General features: G+C 37.3%; 2 protein-coding genes across 13 annotated transcripts in view; one reads left to right on the top strand and one right to left on the bottom strand.

Annotated features, from left to right (window-relative positions):
• MMUT (methylmalonyl-CoA mutase) overlaps positions 1-2,083 on the bottom strand; it is a 31,905-nt gene extending 29,822 nt beyond the window's left edge. Inside the window, exon 1 of one of the 3 annotated variants that reach the window (XM_041762784.1) lies at positions 1,927-2,083. The gene's annotated coding sequence lies outside the window, so the exon portion shown is untranslated. The other 2 variants (XM_041762802.1, XM_041762793.1) reach the window with 2 other exon arrangements.
• Positions 8-18,428, top strand: CENPQ (centromere protein Q). Of its 10 annotated transcripts, XM_041762845.1 has the most exons (11): positions 9-1,757; positions 2,140-2,247; positions 2,499-2,595; positions 5,507-5,644; positions 6,616-6,664; positions 8,204-8,330; positions 9,139-9,207; positions 13,171-13,300; positions 15,594-15,713; positions 15,849-15,926; positions 17,017-18,428. In XM_041762845.1, exons 4-11 carry the CDS (start codon positions 5,543-5,545, stop codon positions 17,146-17,148), a joined length of 807 nt encoding a protein of 268 aa, XP_041618779.1. In that variant the 5' UTR covers positions 9-1,757; positions 2,140-2,247; positions 2,499-2,595; positions 5,507-5,542; the 3' UTR covers positions 17,149-18,428. The 10 variants fall into 10 exon arrangements, with proteins under 10 accessions (XP_041618821.1, XP_041618831.1, XP_041618779.1 ...); XM_041762887.1 differs by lacking the exon at positions 2,499-2,595 and having other exon boundaries at positions 8-1,757; positions 5,537-5,644; XM_041762897.1 differs by lacking the exon at positions 2,499-2,595 and having other exon boundaries at positions 8-1,757; positions 2,140-2,275; positions 5,537-5,644.
• The last annotated feature ends 897 nt before the right edge of the window (positions 18,429-19,325 follow it).

Here is a 19,325-nt window from a genome sequence, read left to right as displayed (position 1 = left end):
TGGGAACTATAGGTGAAAAGAGAACGAAGGCAGCATTTTAGTATTATTTCAGCTCTTCTCCTTTTCTGGTTCCAATACTTTACATTTTGTTAACTTTGGCCCCTCTTCTCCACAACTACTATCATTGTTCTAGTCTTCTTCCTCAATACTTTCTTAGCTGGTTTTACTGGCCAGTCTTAGCCCCTCTAATCCATTCTACAAACTGACACCAATGCAACTATGATTATGTCAGACTTCACTTAAGATTTCTCAAAGGTTCGGCATCATGTAGAGGATAAAATACAGCCTCCTAATTTTTTCACTGAAAATATTTTTACAGCTACTTTATGACAGGCATTGTGTTGGGTGCTGGAAAAAAAAAAAGTGGTGAATAAGACAAATAAGACAAATTCAAGGCCTCTATGACCTGCTCTCTGCACACCTCTCAGACTCATCACTGCTTTTGTCCTCTACACCTTTTGTTCTAGAAATATTGGATAACCTACAGCTCACTGCATATATCAAAGTTCTGTGACTTTCTCTTGCTCTTTCATCTACCTAGAATGTTCTTTGGCTAATGTGGCTAAGGCATCCCAATACGTAGGGCTTTCTATGTGCCAGGCACTGCTGTAAGAACTTTATAAGGAGTAGCAATTTTAATCCTTTATAAAGAGTAGCAACACCAAGACAGGTACTAATAATATCCCCATTTTACAGATGAGGAAACTAAGGCACAGAAGAGCCAACATTTAAACCGTAGGCAGCACTAGGTTTAAAAGTCCTTGTATTTAAATAATACTCACAGCCTCTCCCTGAACTCAAAAGCTGGACTAAATGAGCTCTTAGGTAACTGTTTCTGTTACACACCAATCATCTTCCATAGCATATTAGAACACTTTTTTGTGTGTTTATATAAAATATATTTAAGATGTATTTCATATTTATACAAATACATATATAAAATAAATAAATACGTATAGCGTCAACATACAGAACCTAATATTCTAAAAGGCTTTGAGTGCAAAGTTTATTAATATATTCATCATGCCATATGATGTATAAGGCAACAAGTAAAGTGAGCTTAAAATCATATTTTCCATACCGTCTCCTGTCAATTTAATGAGGCTTACAGAAAAGTAAGAATACCCAACATTTGTCAGGGGGCTGTGAAGCAAAGGGCAGTTCTGAATGAAACATGTTTTCAAATAATGTGCTTTCACATTAATACGGCAGGAAAGGCTAGCTACCTCCAACGTTCAGCTAATTTGGGTTGGAGATGACAACATACAGCATGCAAATGACATTTAATACTAGTATCAACCTATCATTAAATATAAGAAATTGTTGGGAGAAAAATCACCAAGTGATTTCAAGCTTTACACAAAAACACGTTTATCCAAGGTCGCGAGCTCTGAAAAAACGCTCTCTTTCAGGGTAAAAGAGAACAAGTGAATAATTTACAGTTTTCTGTCAACGTAGGTCTGTCTTTCCTAGTTCACCTCTTACCCTTCCCTCCACCTGTACACACAAAGTCACTTTCAGTCCTATCACCTCGTATCCAAAAAACCTCAGAGGAACAAGAGCCGCAGCCTAGAGGGGAGGCAGCTGTGGAGGCAGCTCACCCTCCCCCCCCCCATAATCCTGCAAGCGCCCCCTGCCTAGCGGAGTCTCGGGGTGCTGGGGTGGCCAGGGAGGATGACGCCGCGCCTCGGGGGCGAACAAGCACCTTCTCTGCAGCATTACCTCCTCATTCCCACGTGCGACGCTGGCAGTGAGAGGTCGGTCGGGAATCTAGAGCCAAGGAGAAGTAGAGGAGGGCGGGGTGCCGTCGCCGTGGGAAGAGGAAAGGGACAGGCTCGGGGGACAGAGGGACGTGGGGAGAGAGGAGCCAGAGGAAAGGAGGGAGCTGAAAGGCTGACGCATCTCGAGGCGCACAGTCTTACTCACTGGCTGGCCTGTCTCGGACCTCGGCTGTGAGAAGGGGCGGCTGGACTTCGAGAACACACAGCCGAGCTCCTCACTGACCTTGCGCAAAAGCCCGCTGCAGGGGTCAGGGGGCGTAGGCCGACACCGCCCTCCCTGCCGCCAATCTCCTCGCGCTTCCGTGGGCGCGCTTCTGATGACGTTGAGCTGTGACCCGAGGCCCGCCTCTCCCGACAGGCGCTTCCGGTTTCTGCCCGCCCACTTCCGGGCTTCGTCGGTTTTTGAAAGGTTTGGGCGCGAGTTGCTGTGACGTTGACTCGCTGGAGGGTTGAAGAGGCTTCTTTGGTGAGTGGTGGAAGCTCTTAACCTGCTGGTGAGTCCAGCTCGCGGCTAGCGCGATGGTGACCGACTCCGCGGTTTGTTTCTCAGGAGCGTGGGGGTGAGACTCCAGTGGCTTTTCCATATCTGCCTTTGCTTGGGGCCAAGGACTGAAGCATTTTTATTCTCAAAGATGGAGTGAAGGGACGCCTGGTTCCTCGGTTCTTCCCTCCATCCCCCAGTTCATCCTCGTCCTCGTTTTTTTTTTTTTTTTTAAGTCTCCCGCGGCCCAAGTGGGGCGAAGTGCAGCCTTGGAGATTAGCGTCTTTAGGCATCGAGGACACTAGCGTCGCATCCCGAGGCTTTTGTCAGGAGGTAAACATAGCCTGGTTGTGTTTTGCCAGACTTGGCGCTAGACCTAGGTTGAGAGACTTGGTTTCCACGAATTTCACCAAGGACAGCAGGAGGATCTAGGATGCCTCCCTGTTTCCTACAGCGAACTCTACCGCAGCATGTAGTCCGGCCGCAGACTCCCGCTCCAGCCTCCTTTCTATTCCATCCATACACCGGCAAGTCTGGCCGAATTTTCCGTGTCCCCCAGCAGACCAGTTTCTTTTAACCTGTTCTGCGCTCAGACTTTTGCTGCTTTCTTTCAAATACTTTATTCCTTGTCTTTCTGGCCAAATATTTCGAAATGTAATTCACATATTACTTTTTTTTCTGGCCGCCGCCAGCACACGCACACACATCAATTTGAGATAGCCGTTGACTCCTTTGTCTTTTATAACTTTTGTCGCATGGTGTGTACTTTTATATAGTGGTTGTTTTTATATCGGCGTCTACCCACTGTCACTGAGCTGTGGTTTCCTGTGGATCTAAAACAGGGCAAAGTTTCTGTTCCTTTTACGTTTACATTAAAATGTCTATTCTCGTTCCTGGACAACCAGCCCAATAGAAAAGTATGACTTTTGTGTATCGAACTGTTACCGTGTCCCATACGTCATTCTAGGCACTTTACATATTCTGTACGAAGTTTTAGCTTCACAAAAGCCTTTAATGTTAGTGCTTTTAAACTTTAACCCATTTTGTCAGGGGGGACATTGAACAAATTTACGTGCCTAAGCTTGCACCGCTAGTTAAATGCCAGAACCAGGATTTGGAACCAAGCTATTTATCTATTTATCCTTATCCCTGACTTGCTCTTGGCAGTGTTTCTCAGGCTGAGGTGTCTTCATACCAGGGGACATTTGATAATGTCAGGGGACAGTTTCGGTTGTCACACCTTGGGGGTGGTTAGGAGGAATGGAGAGCAGGTGGCTCTTGCCCTGGGGAGGTGGGCAGAGACAGGAGAGCAGCTCAGGTGGAGGGCATAGTGCATGCCTCACTCAGTGTGTACTCAAAATCATCAAATCTAGCTAGAGAGAGAGTCTTATAAGGAATAGTGGGAGAGAAGTACAGAAAACTAGACCAGGCTAGACGGTTAAGAACTGTAAGTGGCATGGTAAAGCGTTGGATGTTGTGTAGTAGGTATTGGGGAAGGACTTTTTTTATTTTATTTTATTTTTAATTTAAGAAAGTCATTTATTTTGTTCCAGAATTTGTGATCAGGAACAACTTGGTAGAGCTGACTCCTGTCTTTTCCATTCAGGGTCAGCTGCAGCATATTAGCTTAGGTACATGTGCCAGGCTGGTAAGATGGCACTGGGTATTCTGGGAGTTCAGCTGGGCTTTTGCTTGGGCCTTTCACTTCCTCTCCATGTTGGCCTTCCTCAGAGCATGGTCTCTGGGTTCCAAGAGCAAATATTCCAAACATGAGGACGTTGCAGCTATGAGTCTCTTCATGTTTAGGCCAGTAAACTGGGACAGAATCATTTCCACCATATTCTGCTGCTCAAACAGCTACAGAGTCTGCCAAGATTTAAGATAAAGGGACATAGACTCCATCTTTAAATAATAGGAGTAAGAAGGAATTTGCACCATTTTTTAATCCACCAAATGGGGTAAGGACTGAGTCTCAGCCCTCACTTGCTCCCTCACCTTCTTCTTGAACAACCTGTACTCTATGTAAGGTAGCCCTTCCAGGGGAGGTCCTCAAGTGAAACTGTCATGTGGATTGGTTTTGAAGTAGGGGAAATATAAAGGCATGGATGTCACATTGAGGGAATTAGGCATCTCAGGAATGTAACATAGACTAGGTATGAAGTCGGGTAAAGAGCAGGGTAAAGTATAATTTAGCTTCCACTGTTTTTTGTAACTGATCTTACATGTACTCCCTAAGTGTAGTTTGTGATCTTTCAATTAATTATTTCTCACTATTTCTGTTAATCTTACTGAAAAAAGTTTCTTACTGAAACTTTACCTTTTAAATTTCAAAGAAATAGATTTATCCAAAGTACCTCCTTTATTATCTATCTCAATCCACCTATATAAACTGTTAATATAATTAACTCTGAATTTTTAGAAGAGGAATGGTGACTGATTTGTATTGTTATGAAAGGACAGAATAATCAGTATTCTTCTGTGCTTTTTAAAAATGCAAATAGCCCACACGGAGTAGTAGCTTAAATCCTATGAGTGACTTTTCTGCTTGAATTTCCACAGCATAGTTTCATAGTATGGTCTTAAAAATTATTTCCTTTCATCTCTGGCATAAGTTCTGAGAATACATTAGGCTTAAAATAAAAAGACCTGAATATTACTATGTTACTATTCCAATTAATATTGTCTGTGACAGGGTAATACAATTTAATACATTATTATTTCCATTTTCTTGGCTCTAAACATGGAAATAATGTTATTGTATGGGGGAGTATAAAGGAAAGATGCAAGAGCATTTTCACATGATTTTTTAAAGCCATAAAAGTGGAAGAAATTTCCAGGAATGAAATTGAATCAGATACACTTACTTTAATAGTAATCAGTGTTACTTGTTTTTTTTTTTTTTTTTTTTTTTTTTTTTTTTTTTTTTTTATTTATGATAGTCACAGAGAGCGAGAGAGAGGCAGAGACACAGGCAGAGGGAGAAGCAGGCTCCATGCACCGGGAGCCCGATGTGGGATTCGATCCCGGGTCTCCAGGATCGCGCCCTGGGCCAAAGGCAGGCGCCAAACCACTGCGCCACCCAGGGATCCCTGTTACTTGTTTTAAAGTATGTTCAAATGTTCTGAAAACACTATCCCAAACCTTTCATTATTTTTTAAGGCAAACTTGGAACATTTATAGGTAGTACTTTTTAACAAAATGTATGTAGGATTAAGCTTATTTTTGTGTCCTTTTTATTTTACAGATTTTTTGAAGTACTAATTGTTCTGTTTAGATCAGGATGTCTAGCAAAGCAAGTGCTTCCAAGAAAAGATCTCAACAATTAAAAAGAAACCCAAAAAGAAAAATTGATGATGAAGATGTGGAGTTGCCAAAGAAAAAGGTAATAAAAATAATTGAGTTTATCATTCTGAACTTTTTGAGTAAAAATGTAATTTGTTCCATATAAAGGAATATATAAAGACTAAAGGTCAATTTTACTACAAATTAAAGTAATTCATATCATTATGTGGAAGCTGTTGCAACATAATTGGTAAAGGTTCTCAGATAAAAATTGTTTCAGTTTCTAAAGATACTGACCAGAAAATTCTTTGTTGAGGAGGGGGTCATAGGGCGTTTTTAAGGTGTTTGAATGTAAAGACTAGGAATAAAGTATATACAGATTCTATGGTTAAAGATAGGAAAATCTGTCAGTTAGTGGGAAGAGATTTTTATTAACATAGAGAAAAATTACTTTGGGAGGAATTATCTTCTTTCTACCATAATTTTGCCCATTTCTTAAAAAAGAATATGTATAAAATTTTTTAAGAATTTGCGTGTTTTATCCTATAAGAGGCACTGCCTATGTTTTTTGCAGGTAAAGTATGTACCACTATTTCACAGTCAAAATGACTAATGATTTCTTTAACATATTCTTTGATACGGGGCGCCTGGGTGGCTCAGTTGGTTAAGCATTCTATTCTTATTTTTGGCTCAAGTCATGATCTTGTGAGTCATGGGATCAAGTCCCAAGCAGGGCTCTGCACTCAACGGCGAGTCTGCTTGAAAAATTCTCTCTTCCCTCTGCCCCTCCCCCACTGGCAAGTTAACTCTCTAAAATAAAAATAAGTCTTAAAAAAATTATTTGACACTCTATGGAATTCTATTATACATTATCACTATTGTCCAGGAATTGCTGTAGTATATCCTGTGCCTGGGATAAATACACACCCTTTCTCTGCACAAGCGGCAGTATGTTTTTTCTGTCTAGCCAGAAGATACATATATACTCTTCAACATACATGACAAATATATTGCAAAGGTGGTATCTTTTATCTGATGTTTAATTACGTGTGTATGTGTTTTTCTCTCTAGGTTAGAAACACTGCAAAAAATAAAAATCCAAAGCATCTGCCTTCCAAAGGTATTTATTTTCTGTATCTTGTTTAACTTGTCCGTCTCAAGCTGTGTGTATTCATGAAAAACTTCTCAGCATCTTGTTTATGAGTTGTACAAAAGCAAAAGATAGTAGGGGCTCCTGGCTGGCATAGTCCTTTGAGCAACTGACTCTAGGTTTCTTCGGCTTAGGTCATGTGATCTCAGGTTCATGAGATCAAGCCCCATGTCAGGCTCTGCGCTCAGTGAGGAATGTGCTTAGAATTATCCCTCTCCCTCTTCCCCTCCTTCCTCACCCACACATGTTCTCTCTCTCTCTCTCTCTCTCTCTCTCTCTCTCAAATAAGTAAATCTTTTTTTATAGAAACAAAAGACAGTAATAAACAGCAGCATTCTCATTTTTGCAAGAATAAATTGTACTGGTTAGTCTGTTATTTTGGTCAACTGAAATTTTACTTGCTGCCTCTAGCACATATTGTGGAAGGTTCTAAATTGATAGGAACTAGAGAAAATCAAAGTTTCCCACAATCTGAATTATTGCTGATCTGTGATCTATAGACGCACCTACTGATTTTTCTTTAAAACAGATATATTTCTGTCCTACCACCATTGCATAGATTAGTTTGGGACTACTGTCTAACTTTGTTTGGAGTAAACTAATTTGGAGTAGTCATCTTTACTTAGGCATCACTTCATCTAAAAATTCCTACTTTCAGGGGAATCCCTGGGTGGCTCAGAGGTTTAGCGCCTGCCTTCAGCTCAGGGCGTGATCTTGGAGTCCTGGAATCAAGTCCACATTGGGCTCCCTGCATGGAGTCTGCTTCTCCCCTGCCTGTGTCTCTGCCTCTCTCTCTCTCTCTCTCTCTCTCTTTTCTCTCTTTCTCTCTTTCTCTCTTTCTCTCTTTCTCTCTTTCTCTGTGTGTGTGTGTGTGTCTCATGAATAAATAAATAAAATCTTTAAGAAAAATAAAAATAAAAATTCCTACTTACTCCTCACCAAGACCAAGCAAAGTCCGTGGTTTTGTACTTCCATAATACACAGTACTTTTGTAAGGCTTTGCATACTTGTATTTATACTAAATAATTAGTCTCCCTTCTCTCTAAAACTAATCATCATATGAGCCAATAGTATTATCTTCTTTGTTTATCCTTTATAAATAGAATACCAACAACAAGACCCTGAATATTTTGTTCCAGTTGCCATTTAATATTTGGGAGAAATAGCTTTCTAGTCTTCTCAGTGAAACTCTTTAATTTAGGTCATTTCTGAGAACCAGACTTTTATACTGAATCCTAATAAAGTGTAGCCTGCTTTTTCATTGAGAATTGTCTTGGGTTTTTATCTGCAGTTTCAGCTAATAGTATTTTAATTAACATAATAGCATAATCATATTCAACACCTGGCATATTATGGCTGTGCAATAAAAAGGAAATTAAACAGTTTATGCAGCTTTATCATATTTTGGTTCTCATGATTCTGTTAGCTTTTTAAAATAAATGTATACTTAAATCAGTTTTTAGGTAAAAATGTAAAACTTTGAGATTGACCAGTCTCGTCTTTCACCAGTAACAGGACAAACAGAACATACTAATCTAAAACAGATTAAGATAGCATCCAACAAGAGGAAAACCTGGCAGCCTCTTTCAGAGAGTATCAGAGAGCATTTGCAAATTATGATGGACTCAGTTATAATGTAAGTATGAAATCTTTCCATTTCATTCTTGATCTCTGCTTACATGTTCCCCGTAGAAACATATTTCCTGAGACGCCTGGGTGGCTCAGTGGTTGAGCATCTGGCTTTGGCTCAGGATGTAATCCTGGATTCCCAGGATCGAGTCCCACATCGGGCTCCCTGCATGGAGCCTGCTTCTCCCTCTGCCTGTGTCTCTGCCTCTCTCTCTCTCTCTCTCTCTCTCTCTCTGTCTCTCATGAATAAATAAATAAAATCTTTAAAAAAAAGAAAAGAAACATATTTCCTTAGAAACATTTCCTTTTAAATGTCATTTTTTAAAAATTTTATAATGATAGGATGTTTTTCAGAACAAGACATATGTAATGTCTTTTGATGCTGTTAGCTTTAAGCAAGAAGTCTTTGTTAATTTCAGAAACTTAAAATTCCCTGGTGAAAGAAAAGAAGTCTATGTGGCATGACCTGCTATTTGTGAACTTTAAACGTGTTCTATCACTAGGGATACTTAAGAAGATGTTGAGTTCAAATTGACACTTTATATGTAAGCTAACATGTTAGAGGGGATACAAAGAAAGTAAGACAGTATTCTGAATCAAGAAGCTGAACTCATCGAAATTAATGACAATAATAGAATGTAGTAAGAATTTTGATTATATCTATGCTTAAAATGTATTTGGTATAAAATAAAAAGTGGTTGATTCTGCCTAGCTAGTGAGGAGGGGCACTTGAAAGAAAGCAGGGAGAACAAGTAAGTGCATTATATTAGTTGTGTTTCAAATTGTTACCTATTTAATCTCTTTTTCTTTTCTAGAGCAATTTTGAGTAACAAGATTAGAAAAAATGATCAAGTTCAGTATCATCTTAACTACCTGAAGAAAAGGTAATATGGTTATGTAATAGAACATTTTTTTAAATATAATTAGTAAAAATCTAACTTCTTCCTGTGTTACCAGAACAGACATTTGTGGGGTATAAAAGTTTTTCTTTCATTTTGTTTTTTTTGTTATTGTTTTTATTGTTTTAAGATGAACAACTTGGAAATGTATATTCTAAACTGCTGCACAGTTATGAAGTAAGAGAATCTATTTAAAAAGAGAGTCTGAAAATCATAAAATGCCAACTTCTACAATTTATTTTTTGTATTAAGATTTGAAAAAATATTTTGTCAACCTTAACTCCATCTTCATTTTGAGCAATTTGAAGTTAATGGTTTACCATTCTTAGATTTATTCCATTGCTATTTTCTCTTCACTTCAGATATTGTATTACATTATTTTCATAAGCAGCAAGTGTGATTTTCCTGGGTATTACTGCTCTTCATCTTTTGGCAAATCCCAAATGGAAATTTCTTTTCAAATGCTCTTAAAAGTCACACCACTGCCAATGATTTTCTAACTACTATTTGCACAATTTTATCTTTTTCTTTAAAGATTTTATTTATTTATTTATTTATTAGAGAGAGAGAGAGAGAGAGAGAGAGCATGAGCAGCGGGAGGAGCAGAGGTAGAGGGAGAAGCAGACTCCTCAATGAGCAGGCAGCCTGATGCAGGGCTCGATCTCAGGACCCTGGGATCATGACCTGAGCCAACAGCAGCTACTTAACCGACTTAGCCACCCAGGCACCCAACTTTTTATTTTCAAGAAAAATGTTCTGTATCTTAGTTTCGGGTTTGCTTGGAAATGTTTGTGAGCTAGTACTTTATTCTTGGGAAGGCTGAGCAGAAATTCTGTTTACTTCAAGTATAATTTCAACAATAGTAGCAAAACGGAAAGGGTGGATGGGGCTAGTTTATAAAAAGGTTGAAGAGATTGAAGAAGGTTTACTAGAAGCAGACCTGCAACCTGCTTACAAGAATGAATTAAAGGAGGAGGAATATACAAGAATCTAGTATATAAGCCAACGCATAAAAAGTGTAGCTATTTATTCCCTTTTAATGTAGAACAAATAAGTCATATGTGCTGTATAAAGAATATTCTAGTACATAGTAACTGCTATTCACAGTGATCACTGTGGGTCATTAGTTTCTGTTCAACATTTAGGCTTTCTTTATCCTGTAGCGGCCTTGGAGATACTTCAAAGACTGCCTATTGTCTCAATTTTGCTTTCACAACTCAGTCTTTTGGCTTCCAAGTAACAATATTCAAGATAGTTTTCCTTCTGCTGATATAGCAGAGTACTGCCATAGCAAATTGATTCTTTGGATCTCTGAATAAACTTTCCTGTAGCAGTATTTGGAGTACCTGTTCTTTTTTTTTTTTTTTTTTCATAAACACAGAGAGAGAGGCAGAGACACAGGCAGAGGGAGAAGCAGGCTCCATGCAGGGAGCCCGATGTGGGACTCGATCCCGGGTCTCCAGGATCATACCTCAGGCTGCAGGCAGCACCAAACCGCTGCGCCACCAGGGCTGCCCTGGAGTACCTGTTCTTAAAGACACTCTGTGAATAAAAGTGATATATAGTGAATTATGTTTGGGTATATTAACATAAAAGTCCTACAATGAACAAATATTTTTCATTTTTTTAACCTAACATCTTCAAAATTGGTATTTACCACAAGAATTCTTTATTTCATAGTCTCAACTCTGCCTCTGGCTTGTTTGTGGGCTTCATTCTTTTAGACAAGTTGTCCTCACTACCTTAGAATTGTAGATATAAATAGTTCCCTGTTTATCTCTTCAGCCTTGTGAAGAGGAGAAATAGAATTCATGTCCTCTTAGCTTCAGTTAGAAAGTTCTGGGAAATGGGCTCTGATTGGCCCAGATTAGGTGCTACACGTATCTTTAGACTGATTTTGTGGCAAGAGCTGTTAGGATTCATACAGACCGGGTCGTGTGCCTGTCTCTGTGATCAGACAGACAAAACAGGGTTGCTAGTCAAACAAAATGGGTTAGCCACTGCAGTTTCTAGAGGAACATACTTAGGAAAAGTTTACCCTATAGAAAAATAGTATAAATGATGATTAGGTGTTGTTGACATAGTAGGGTGTACTCATGTTATGCTTTTGGTTATTTTAGTTAAGAAATCAAGAACTTATTCCTTTAGGAATACTTAAACACACCGGTTTATATATATATATATATATATATATATATATATATATATATATATATATATATATACATATATATATATTTCTTTTTTTAAGATTTATTTATTTTAGAGAGCAAGAGATCAAGCACTAGCAAGTGGGGGGAGGAGCAAAGGGAGAGACACCCATGCAGACTCCAGGCTGAGTGCAGAGCCAGATGTGTGGCTTGATTCTACAACCCAGGGATCATGAGCAGAACCAAAATCCAGAGTCAGACACCTATCCAACTGAGCCACCTAGGTACTCCACACATTTTTATTCTTAAATGTGATGTCTTAATGATTATTAACTTAATGATAGTCAAGTTAATCCCAACAGTTTAACGAAAATTATGACTGGTGTATTTTTATATTGCCTACGTTTTTCTTTACAAAAATTAATATTTTGGGACACCTGGGTGGCTCAGCGGTTGAGCGTCTGCCTTTAGCTCAGGGTGTGATCCTGGAGTCCCACATCAAGTTCCTCAAAGGGAGCCTGCATTTCCCTCTGCCTGTGTCTCTGCCTCTCTCTCTCTCTCTCTCATGAATAAATAAAATCTTAGGAAAAAAAAGTAATGTTTTGAGTAAGATCCTAGGAAGATGAATTTTAGTTTCCACTATTTAAATTGCCTGCAAATCTTAAGTAGTATGGTTTTTGAATACCTCAAAATGCTGCTATTAGGTAGAAGCAACCAAATTTAGATTTTCCTCCTTAATTTCTTCCTCTTAGAATCCAAGAATCCAAGCTTTTAGGAAAGCTGTATTACTCCCTGCTACCAGTGAGGGTAATAATAGGATAGTTTCCATTGGTGATCTAATAAACTTGGTTTGAAGGAGGTTTTCTTAATCTTGTTAGGTTTTGTTAACTTTTCTGCTTTTAATTTTTTTCTTCTATTCTTTCCTTTTTTTTACATATTTAGAGAGGATTTTTTTTTTTTGAGATTTTATTTATTTATCCATGAGAGACATAGAGAGAGAAAGGCAGAGACACAGGCAGAGGGAGAAGCAGGCTCCATGCAGGAAGCCTGATGTGGGACTCGATCCTGGGACTCCAGTGTCACGCCCTAGGCCAAAGGCAGGCACTAAACCACTGAGCCACCCAGGGATCCCCTAGAGAGAATTTCTTAACTTTAATACTGCACAGTATTCATGATGATTGTACTTTTAAACAAAGTAATTTAATCTTAATGTTTTATTTGCCTTAAACTCTATGAGACTTTACTATCTTTAAAACCACTGTTAGAGTAACTGATACAGAGAATCTCTTTCACTGGTCACATTGTCCAGGACAACTGAACTATAGAATCTAGGGCCATAATTATGTCTTCCAAAGAAGTATTTCATCTCTTACCCAGCTGTTCACAATAAATGATGTAATTATGTGCTATAATAGTCTAGGAAACACATTCAGAAGATATAAGGAAAGTTTTATTTTAAAATGTGCATAAATGAAATTGTGTAAATAAATATATATAATAAAATTGATTAATAGTGTAAAGTAGAAATTTTTCCTTTCATTAAACAATTTAAGTGCCCCATGATTTGAGGTAAATCTTAATAAATCAAAAGGCTAAAAGATGACGTGTCACAGCTTTTTATGGGTGAGTCATTGCTAATGTTAGCTACTGTTAATAAAAGAATAGTAGAGCCCTTGGGAATATGAGGGCAGAAAAAAGATGACAGCAGTATTTCTAACACAACAAAACAAAACAAAAAAACATAAAAATAATGGTAGTAAAAAGGTAAACATAATTACATTTTTATTTTATCCCTAAGATTGCTACAACTGTGTGAAACCCTTAAAGTCCCTCCCAAAAAGCTGAAAAATTTAACTAACGTGTCAAGTCTACTGAAAATGGAAAGGGCACAGCACAGAGCTAACGAAGAAGGTCTGGCATTATTACAGGTATGAAATTTGTACAGGGACTCCATAATTAGGAGAAAGGAGAAGAGAATAAGACATTTTTTAATTATCATGATAGTCTCTGATATTCTCTGAAAAATAAATACTAGATCTTAGAACAGTTGAACAGTTTTCATTAAATTCTTCTCTTTTTTTCTTTTTTTTAGTCAGCAAAAACTTTGCCTAAACTTTGAGCCTCTGAAGTTGAAAGTATTTCTAATATATTAGTGATTAAGTACTACTATTTTTTTTTCATCTGACTTTAACTGAACTATTTTTGATTATCAAACTACAGGAACTCATCACTAAATGTAGAGTTATTCTTGGTGGTGACTTTCCAAAACCTGTGTCAGCTAATAAGTAACAGAAGTTGTATTCATTCAACAGTGTATTCATTGAGCTCTCTCACTCAGTGATAGTGCTATAGAAAAGGTGGTAGTGAGCAAAGTCTCTGTGACTGAGAAGATGGGATAGGAACTGCTGGGGCTTAGTTTTTTAATCTCTGTGGACCTCTGAATAAGAACAGAGCCATAGAATTTCACAATCAGAGTTAGCGTAAGAAAATATAAAAATAAGGACAAACAATAGCAATCCACAGATAATGAAAGCACGCCGAAAACAAGAGTGCACAAAACATGAACACTATCTAATTCTTAAGCAAACAAGTGATTCAGAAAAACAGGAGGTATAGAAAAAAATTATAAATCAGTATTAGAAATACTAAAAACTGAAGCTACAGAATTCAGGAAAAAATTAGAAGTAAAAAAAACCTTTTCAGATGCAGATTAAATTAGGAGAATTAAAGGAAATGCAAGGATAAATGCTTACAATGAGTAGTAAAATAAGGAGAAAAGGTTAATAAAAAAGAAACATGTTTTTAAAGGTATTGAGAACAAATGACAAATGTAAAAGCTCAGCAAAGAAGATATGGCATGGTAGGAATGGTAGGAATACCCAAAGAAGATAACCAAAGCAATGGAACAAAATAATTTTTTTTTTAACTACAATGGAATTTTTTAGTCCTTATTATAATAACTGTTTCCTTTTTTCATGCTGTTACTCATTCCCTCTCTAGTGGGTTGAATAGTGGCCCCAAAAATAATATGCGCAAGTCCTAACCCTAAGAGCTGTGAATGTGACCTTATTTGGAAAGAGAGTCTTTCCAGGTATAATTAAAGATCTCAAGATGAGATCATCCTGAATTATCTTAATAGGTCCTAAGTCCAAAGACTAGTGTCATTAAAGAACCAAAAAAAAAAAAAATGTCCTTATAAGAGTTGGAGACATGGAGGAAAGGGCTATGTGAAAAATGCAGAAATTGGAGGGATGCAGCCACAGGAATGCTGATACCATCAGAAGCTGGAAGAGATGAGAGGGGATAATTGGAGTGGAAAACTATAGATGAAAGGAGACTTAATATGCACCTACTAGAATGGCCAAAATCTAAAACATGGACACCAACAAATGCAGATGAGGATGTAGAGCAACAAGAATTCTCATGGCTGATGGGAATGCTAAATGGTACAAACACTTTAGAATACAGTTTGGCAGGAACTTACAAAATGAAACATACTCTTACTACATGATACACAAATCATGCTCCTTGGTTTATTGTAGATGGATATTTGAATATTGCACGTGGATATTTGTGGCAGCTTTCTTCATAATTGCCAAAAGTTGGAAACCCAAGATGTCCTTCTTAGGTGAATGGATAAATAAATATGGTACATCAAACAATGGAATATTATTCACCACTAAAAAGAAATGAGCTATTAGACCCTAAAGAGATATGGAGGAACCATAAGTGCACATTATGAATCCTAAGTGAAAGAAGCCAAACTAAAAAGGCTCCATTACTATAGGATATGCAACTATATGATATGCTAGAAAAGGCAAAATGAGAATGAAAAGACCAGTGGTTGCCAGGGGTATGTGGTAGGGATAGAGATGGATAGGCAAAGGACAGGAGATTTTTAGGCCATCAATCCTTTGGCTCTGCTAGGTTCACATAGGTCTTCCAGGATCTCTGATTGTAGCAGTTTCAATGAGTTTTTGAGGAAATATTCTTGTACATGGGTTATATCTCCTTGTTCCATGGAAATTAAATTTCCTTATAAGGAATTATTCTGGTAAATTAATTTCTTGGAAGTCTGTTTTTTGAAAGAAGAAATTTACCAGTTTCTTGCAAAAATGTTTCAGTATATGAGGTATTTTTAAAAATGTATATTAATACCTATTTGGGTTTCATTTAATAATATATTTAATTTAAAACATTAACTTTCTCTTTCTGACTCAGGAAGAAATAGATAAAATAGTCCAGACCATATTGTCAATGACTGGGAATATTGAGAGCTTAAAGAACAGAATTCAAGTTCTGAAAAGTGAGGTGGAAGAAGAGGAGGAGAAAATAAAACAGGTAATTGTTTAATAATGTGTTCCTAGAGCCTGGATCAATTTTTTAATGCTTACCTCCCACCAAGACAACTTTTGAATATAAGAAGAGAAAAATTGGACTTTTGAAATAATCTATATCTTTCTTTTTCTACTTTAGATGTTTCAAATAGATAGTAGTGGGGTACTCTCTCTTCCAGAACTTTCTCAGAAGAGTCTCAAAGCTCCCATACTTCAGGTAAATGTCAGTTTACCATATCAACTATATCATCAGTTATGAATTGCATATATAAAATCATAGTATCCTTCTCCTTTGTTAAAACAAATGAAATCCATGATAAAAGTTCTTAGGCAACATTTTTCTCACCTGACAGAATAGTTTGAACATCTTTCCTTGTGAGCATCTTGCATGTAGATTTCTCATTCTTATCAATAGCTGTATAACATTCCATTGTATGAATGTACCATACTATAACTTGTGAATTACTGATAGAAATAAATAATTTTTGCAATTACAGATAATGCTCAATACACCCTTTTATATATAGCTTTACATATTTGTGTGGTCATAACTGTGGGATAGATTTGTGGAGGTAAATTCCAATAATTGAGTTTGGTTATGCTTCTAACAATGACTTATATCTCTTCACGAAATAATGTTGTGTTACTTGTACCAGACTATATACTGGTATCTGTTTTCACAGGTTCTAATATAGTGTAAATACTTATAGTGGTAGAAAGTCTTCAAGGTTTCTCAAAAATAATTTAAAGTAGTCCTATCTGTAATCCATTTAGGTCGAAAGGAAAGGGACTGGGCAAAAAATAAAACAGTAATACAAATTTGAAAAAACAGGACTGAGTTGATTACTGAAGTTGGTTGATGAGTATATGAGGTTTGAACCATCCTCTCTAACATATGTTTGGTATTTCTCATGATAAGAAGTTAAAAACTATTTATGTGGGTCAATGTGGTCAAAAAATACAAACTTCCATTTATAAAATCAAAGTCATGGAGATGTAATGTAGAACAGAGTGACGGTAGTCAATAGCACTGTCATATATTTCCCAGTTGTCAAGGAAGTAGATTTTAAAAGTTCACATCACAAGAAGAATTTGTAACTATGTATGTAAATTTGTATGCTACATATTTTTGGGCGGGGGGGGGGGGGGGTTGGTGCTACATATTAACTAGACTTGTCCTGGTGGTCATTTTGCAATGTACACAAATATCTCATCATTGTGTTATGTACCTGAAGCTAATATGATGTTATATGTCAATCATATCCGTTTTGAAAAATTTTAAACTAATTGTACCATCATACCTACAGACAGAAATTTTGACATTAATTCCAAACCATAACGCTCTTCTGAAGGACTTGGATGTTCTCCATAATTCATCCCAGATGAAGAATATGTTAACTTTCATTGAAGAAGCATATAAGAGACTGGATGCCTCTTAAAGAGTTTTTTTTAGATTGTTCTATATTAATTTAATGTTTATGAGTTTGTAAAAACTGTTGGCCTATGATGATGCTGCAGAGGCTGAGACTTCTTTGGGATTTATTTTCAATATGCACTTAAAATTAGCCTCTGTAGATCTATTAGCATCTAATGTAGCCCTGAAAACTGTTTTTAGTAGTTGCCAAATTGAGCTCACATTTCTGTTGCTATGTCTTGTTGTTTGCCTAAGCTGCAATCTAATTATTTATAATGGCTGAATAGAGCTCATTTATTGGTTAGTGCAGAGGAACTATGATACTATGATATAATGTATGTAAAGTGTGTGGAATGCCCGGGACAAAAGAACATAATCGTTTGCAATTATTATTGTTCTTTAGTTCGTGACATGGATTTTCTGTCTGGTCATCTGGAACTTGAAAAATCCCCAAATGCTTTTATTCTTTTACATAACCCTCTAGACCTTTTGTGACATAATTAAGATTTGCCAAGTGTCTTTACCTTTGGGAGTAGCATGAACATTTTATTTCTTTGGTTGGTTTATTGACTAGGTGTTGAATATTTTCCACTATCATTAAAGCATACTTTTATTTAAAGGAACATGAGCACATCTATTCCCTTAAAAGAAAAATCAAACAAACAAACAAAAAAACCCTTTCTATAAACTTTTTCGCGTCGTCTGAATGTTAGGAGTTTGTTGGACAGTTAGGTAGTCAGGGCTGGAGTCCTCAACAAGAGAACATAGAGTCAGGACAGCTAAGACAAAACAGTACTGATGTCCTGTTTTGCAGCTTAAGCAAGACTGCACTAGCATTTTGTTCTGCAGCCTTTGTAGAAATGACTTCTGCAAAATGTTGTAAAACAAAACATTTGTCATTATCATGAGCTGAGGCAGTTAAGACCTAAGTCCCCAGATGTCAGCCCCAAAAGACCATCAGCACATAGCTGTTAACCTAATAGGTAGACAAATGTGTGATCAAAGCCCTGATTTACATGCCTTAGTACACCCCGGTTGTTTAAGATAGTACTCCAAAAGAGTTCATAAAAACCTCTAGACTTAGAAACTCCAGTGGCAATCCTCTCGGGTCCCCTCCCTCTTCAGGAACTTTGTACTATTGCTCATTCTTTATCCAGTCTATCTATTCCTTCTTCCAAGCAGCATGACCAAGACCTGCAGCACTAAAGGAAAAGAAATCCTGAAACAAATATATACATGTGAATAAATTACCACTTAAATATATTAAAAATCTTCTCTAGTCACTACAATATATTGTCTGGTTTGCTTTTATTTCTAAAATAAAATAACTGCAATTTCTAATTATTTTTCCTCTAGCCTAGAATATCTGATCAGTTAGGTAGAAGGTGCCATAATTCTGTTGGTACCCTCCAGGCAGAAACCACCAGCTTTAGTTAAATACAGTGTAATGCTCATTGCAGTGAGGGAGGTCACATTGTCATGTGGAATCTGAGAGAGCTTAGTAAAAGGGTCAAAAGCAATATCCTCTTAGGAAATAATGGTTATGGAGAACATTAATGGATTCTAGAGGAAAAGTCTTCAAGAAAGGAAACCTATAGCGCAGCACTTAAAACATTTTTGTGTACTTTGGACTGCCTGCTATATGCCAGGCAAAGCAACTAAAAGTAAAAGAATAAAACAAAATCTCTATAAAACCCCTCACTTGCAAACTTAGAACTTCTTGCTTTTAGAGTGATGAATAGAGCCCCAGCTCACTGATTTTTATTGTTAATCATGATGTTTATTTTTTTTCATTTTTTTTTTTATTTTTTATTTATTTATGATAGTCACAGAGAGAGAGAGAGAGGCAGAGACATAGGCGGAGGGAGAAGCAGGCTCCATGCACCGGGAGCCCGACGTGGGATTCGATCCCGGGTCTCCAGGATCGCGCCCTGGGCCAAAGGCAGGCGCCAAACCGCTGCGCCACCCAGGGATCCCCAATCATGATGTTTATAATAGCTTTTGATGTAGGGGGGATTAATAGAAAGTCTGCTATTTCTCTTAGAATATCCACTCAGTGGGTTATTGATACAGCTGGAATTTTTAAGTTTTGCAGAGTGATAGTGCTTTACCATGCATGACTGGTCATATTGCTTTCTTGCAGTTTTGAAAAGTACGTGACCTGATTTTGAAAGATCTACCATATCTTCTGGCAGATAGTGG

The sequence above is a fragment of the Vulpes lagopus genome, chromosome 1 (assembly GCF_018345385.1).
Source record: "Vulpes lagopus strain Blue_001 chromosome 1, ASM1834538v1, whole genome shotgun sequence".
Taxonomy (NCBI): Eukaryota; Metazoa; Chordata; class Mammalia; order Carnivora; family Canidae; genus Vulpes; species Vulpes lagopus.
Note: the sequence above shows the minus strand (reverse complement) of the source record. Positions and strands in the feature narration are given on the sequence as shown.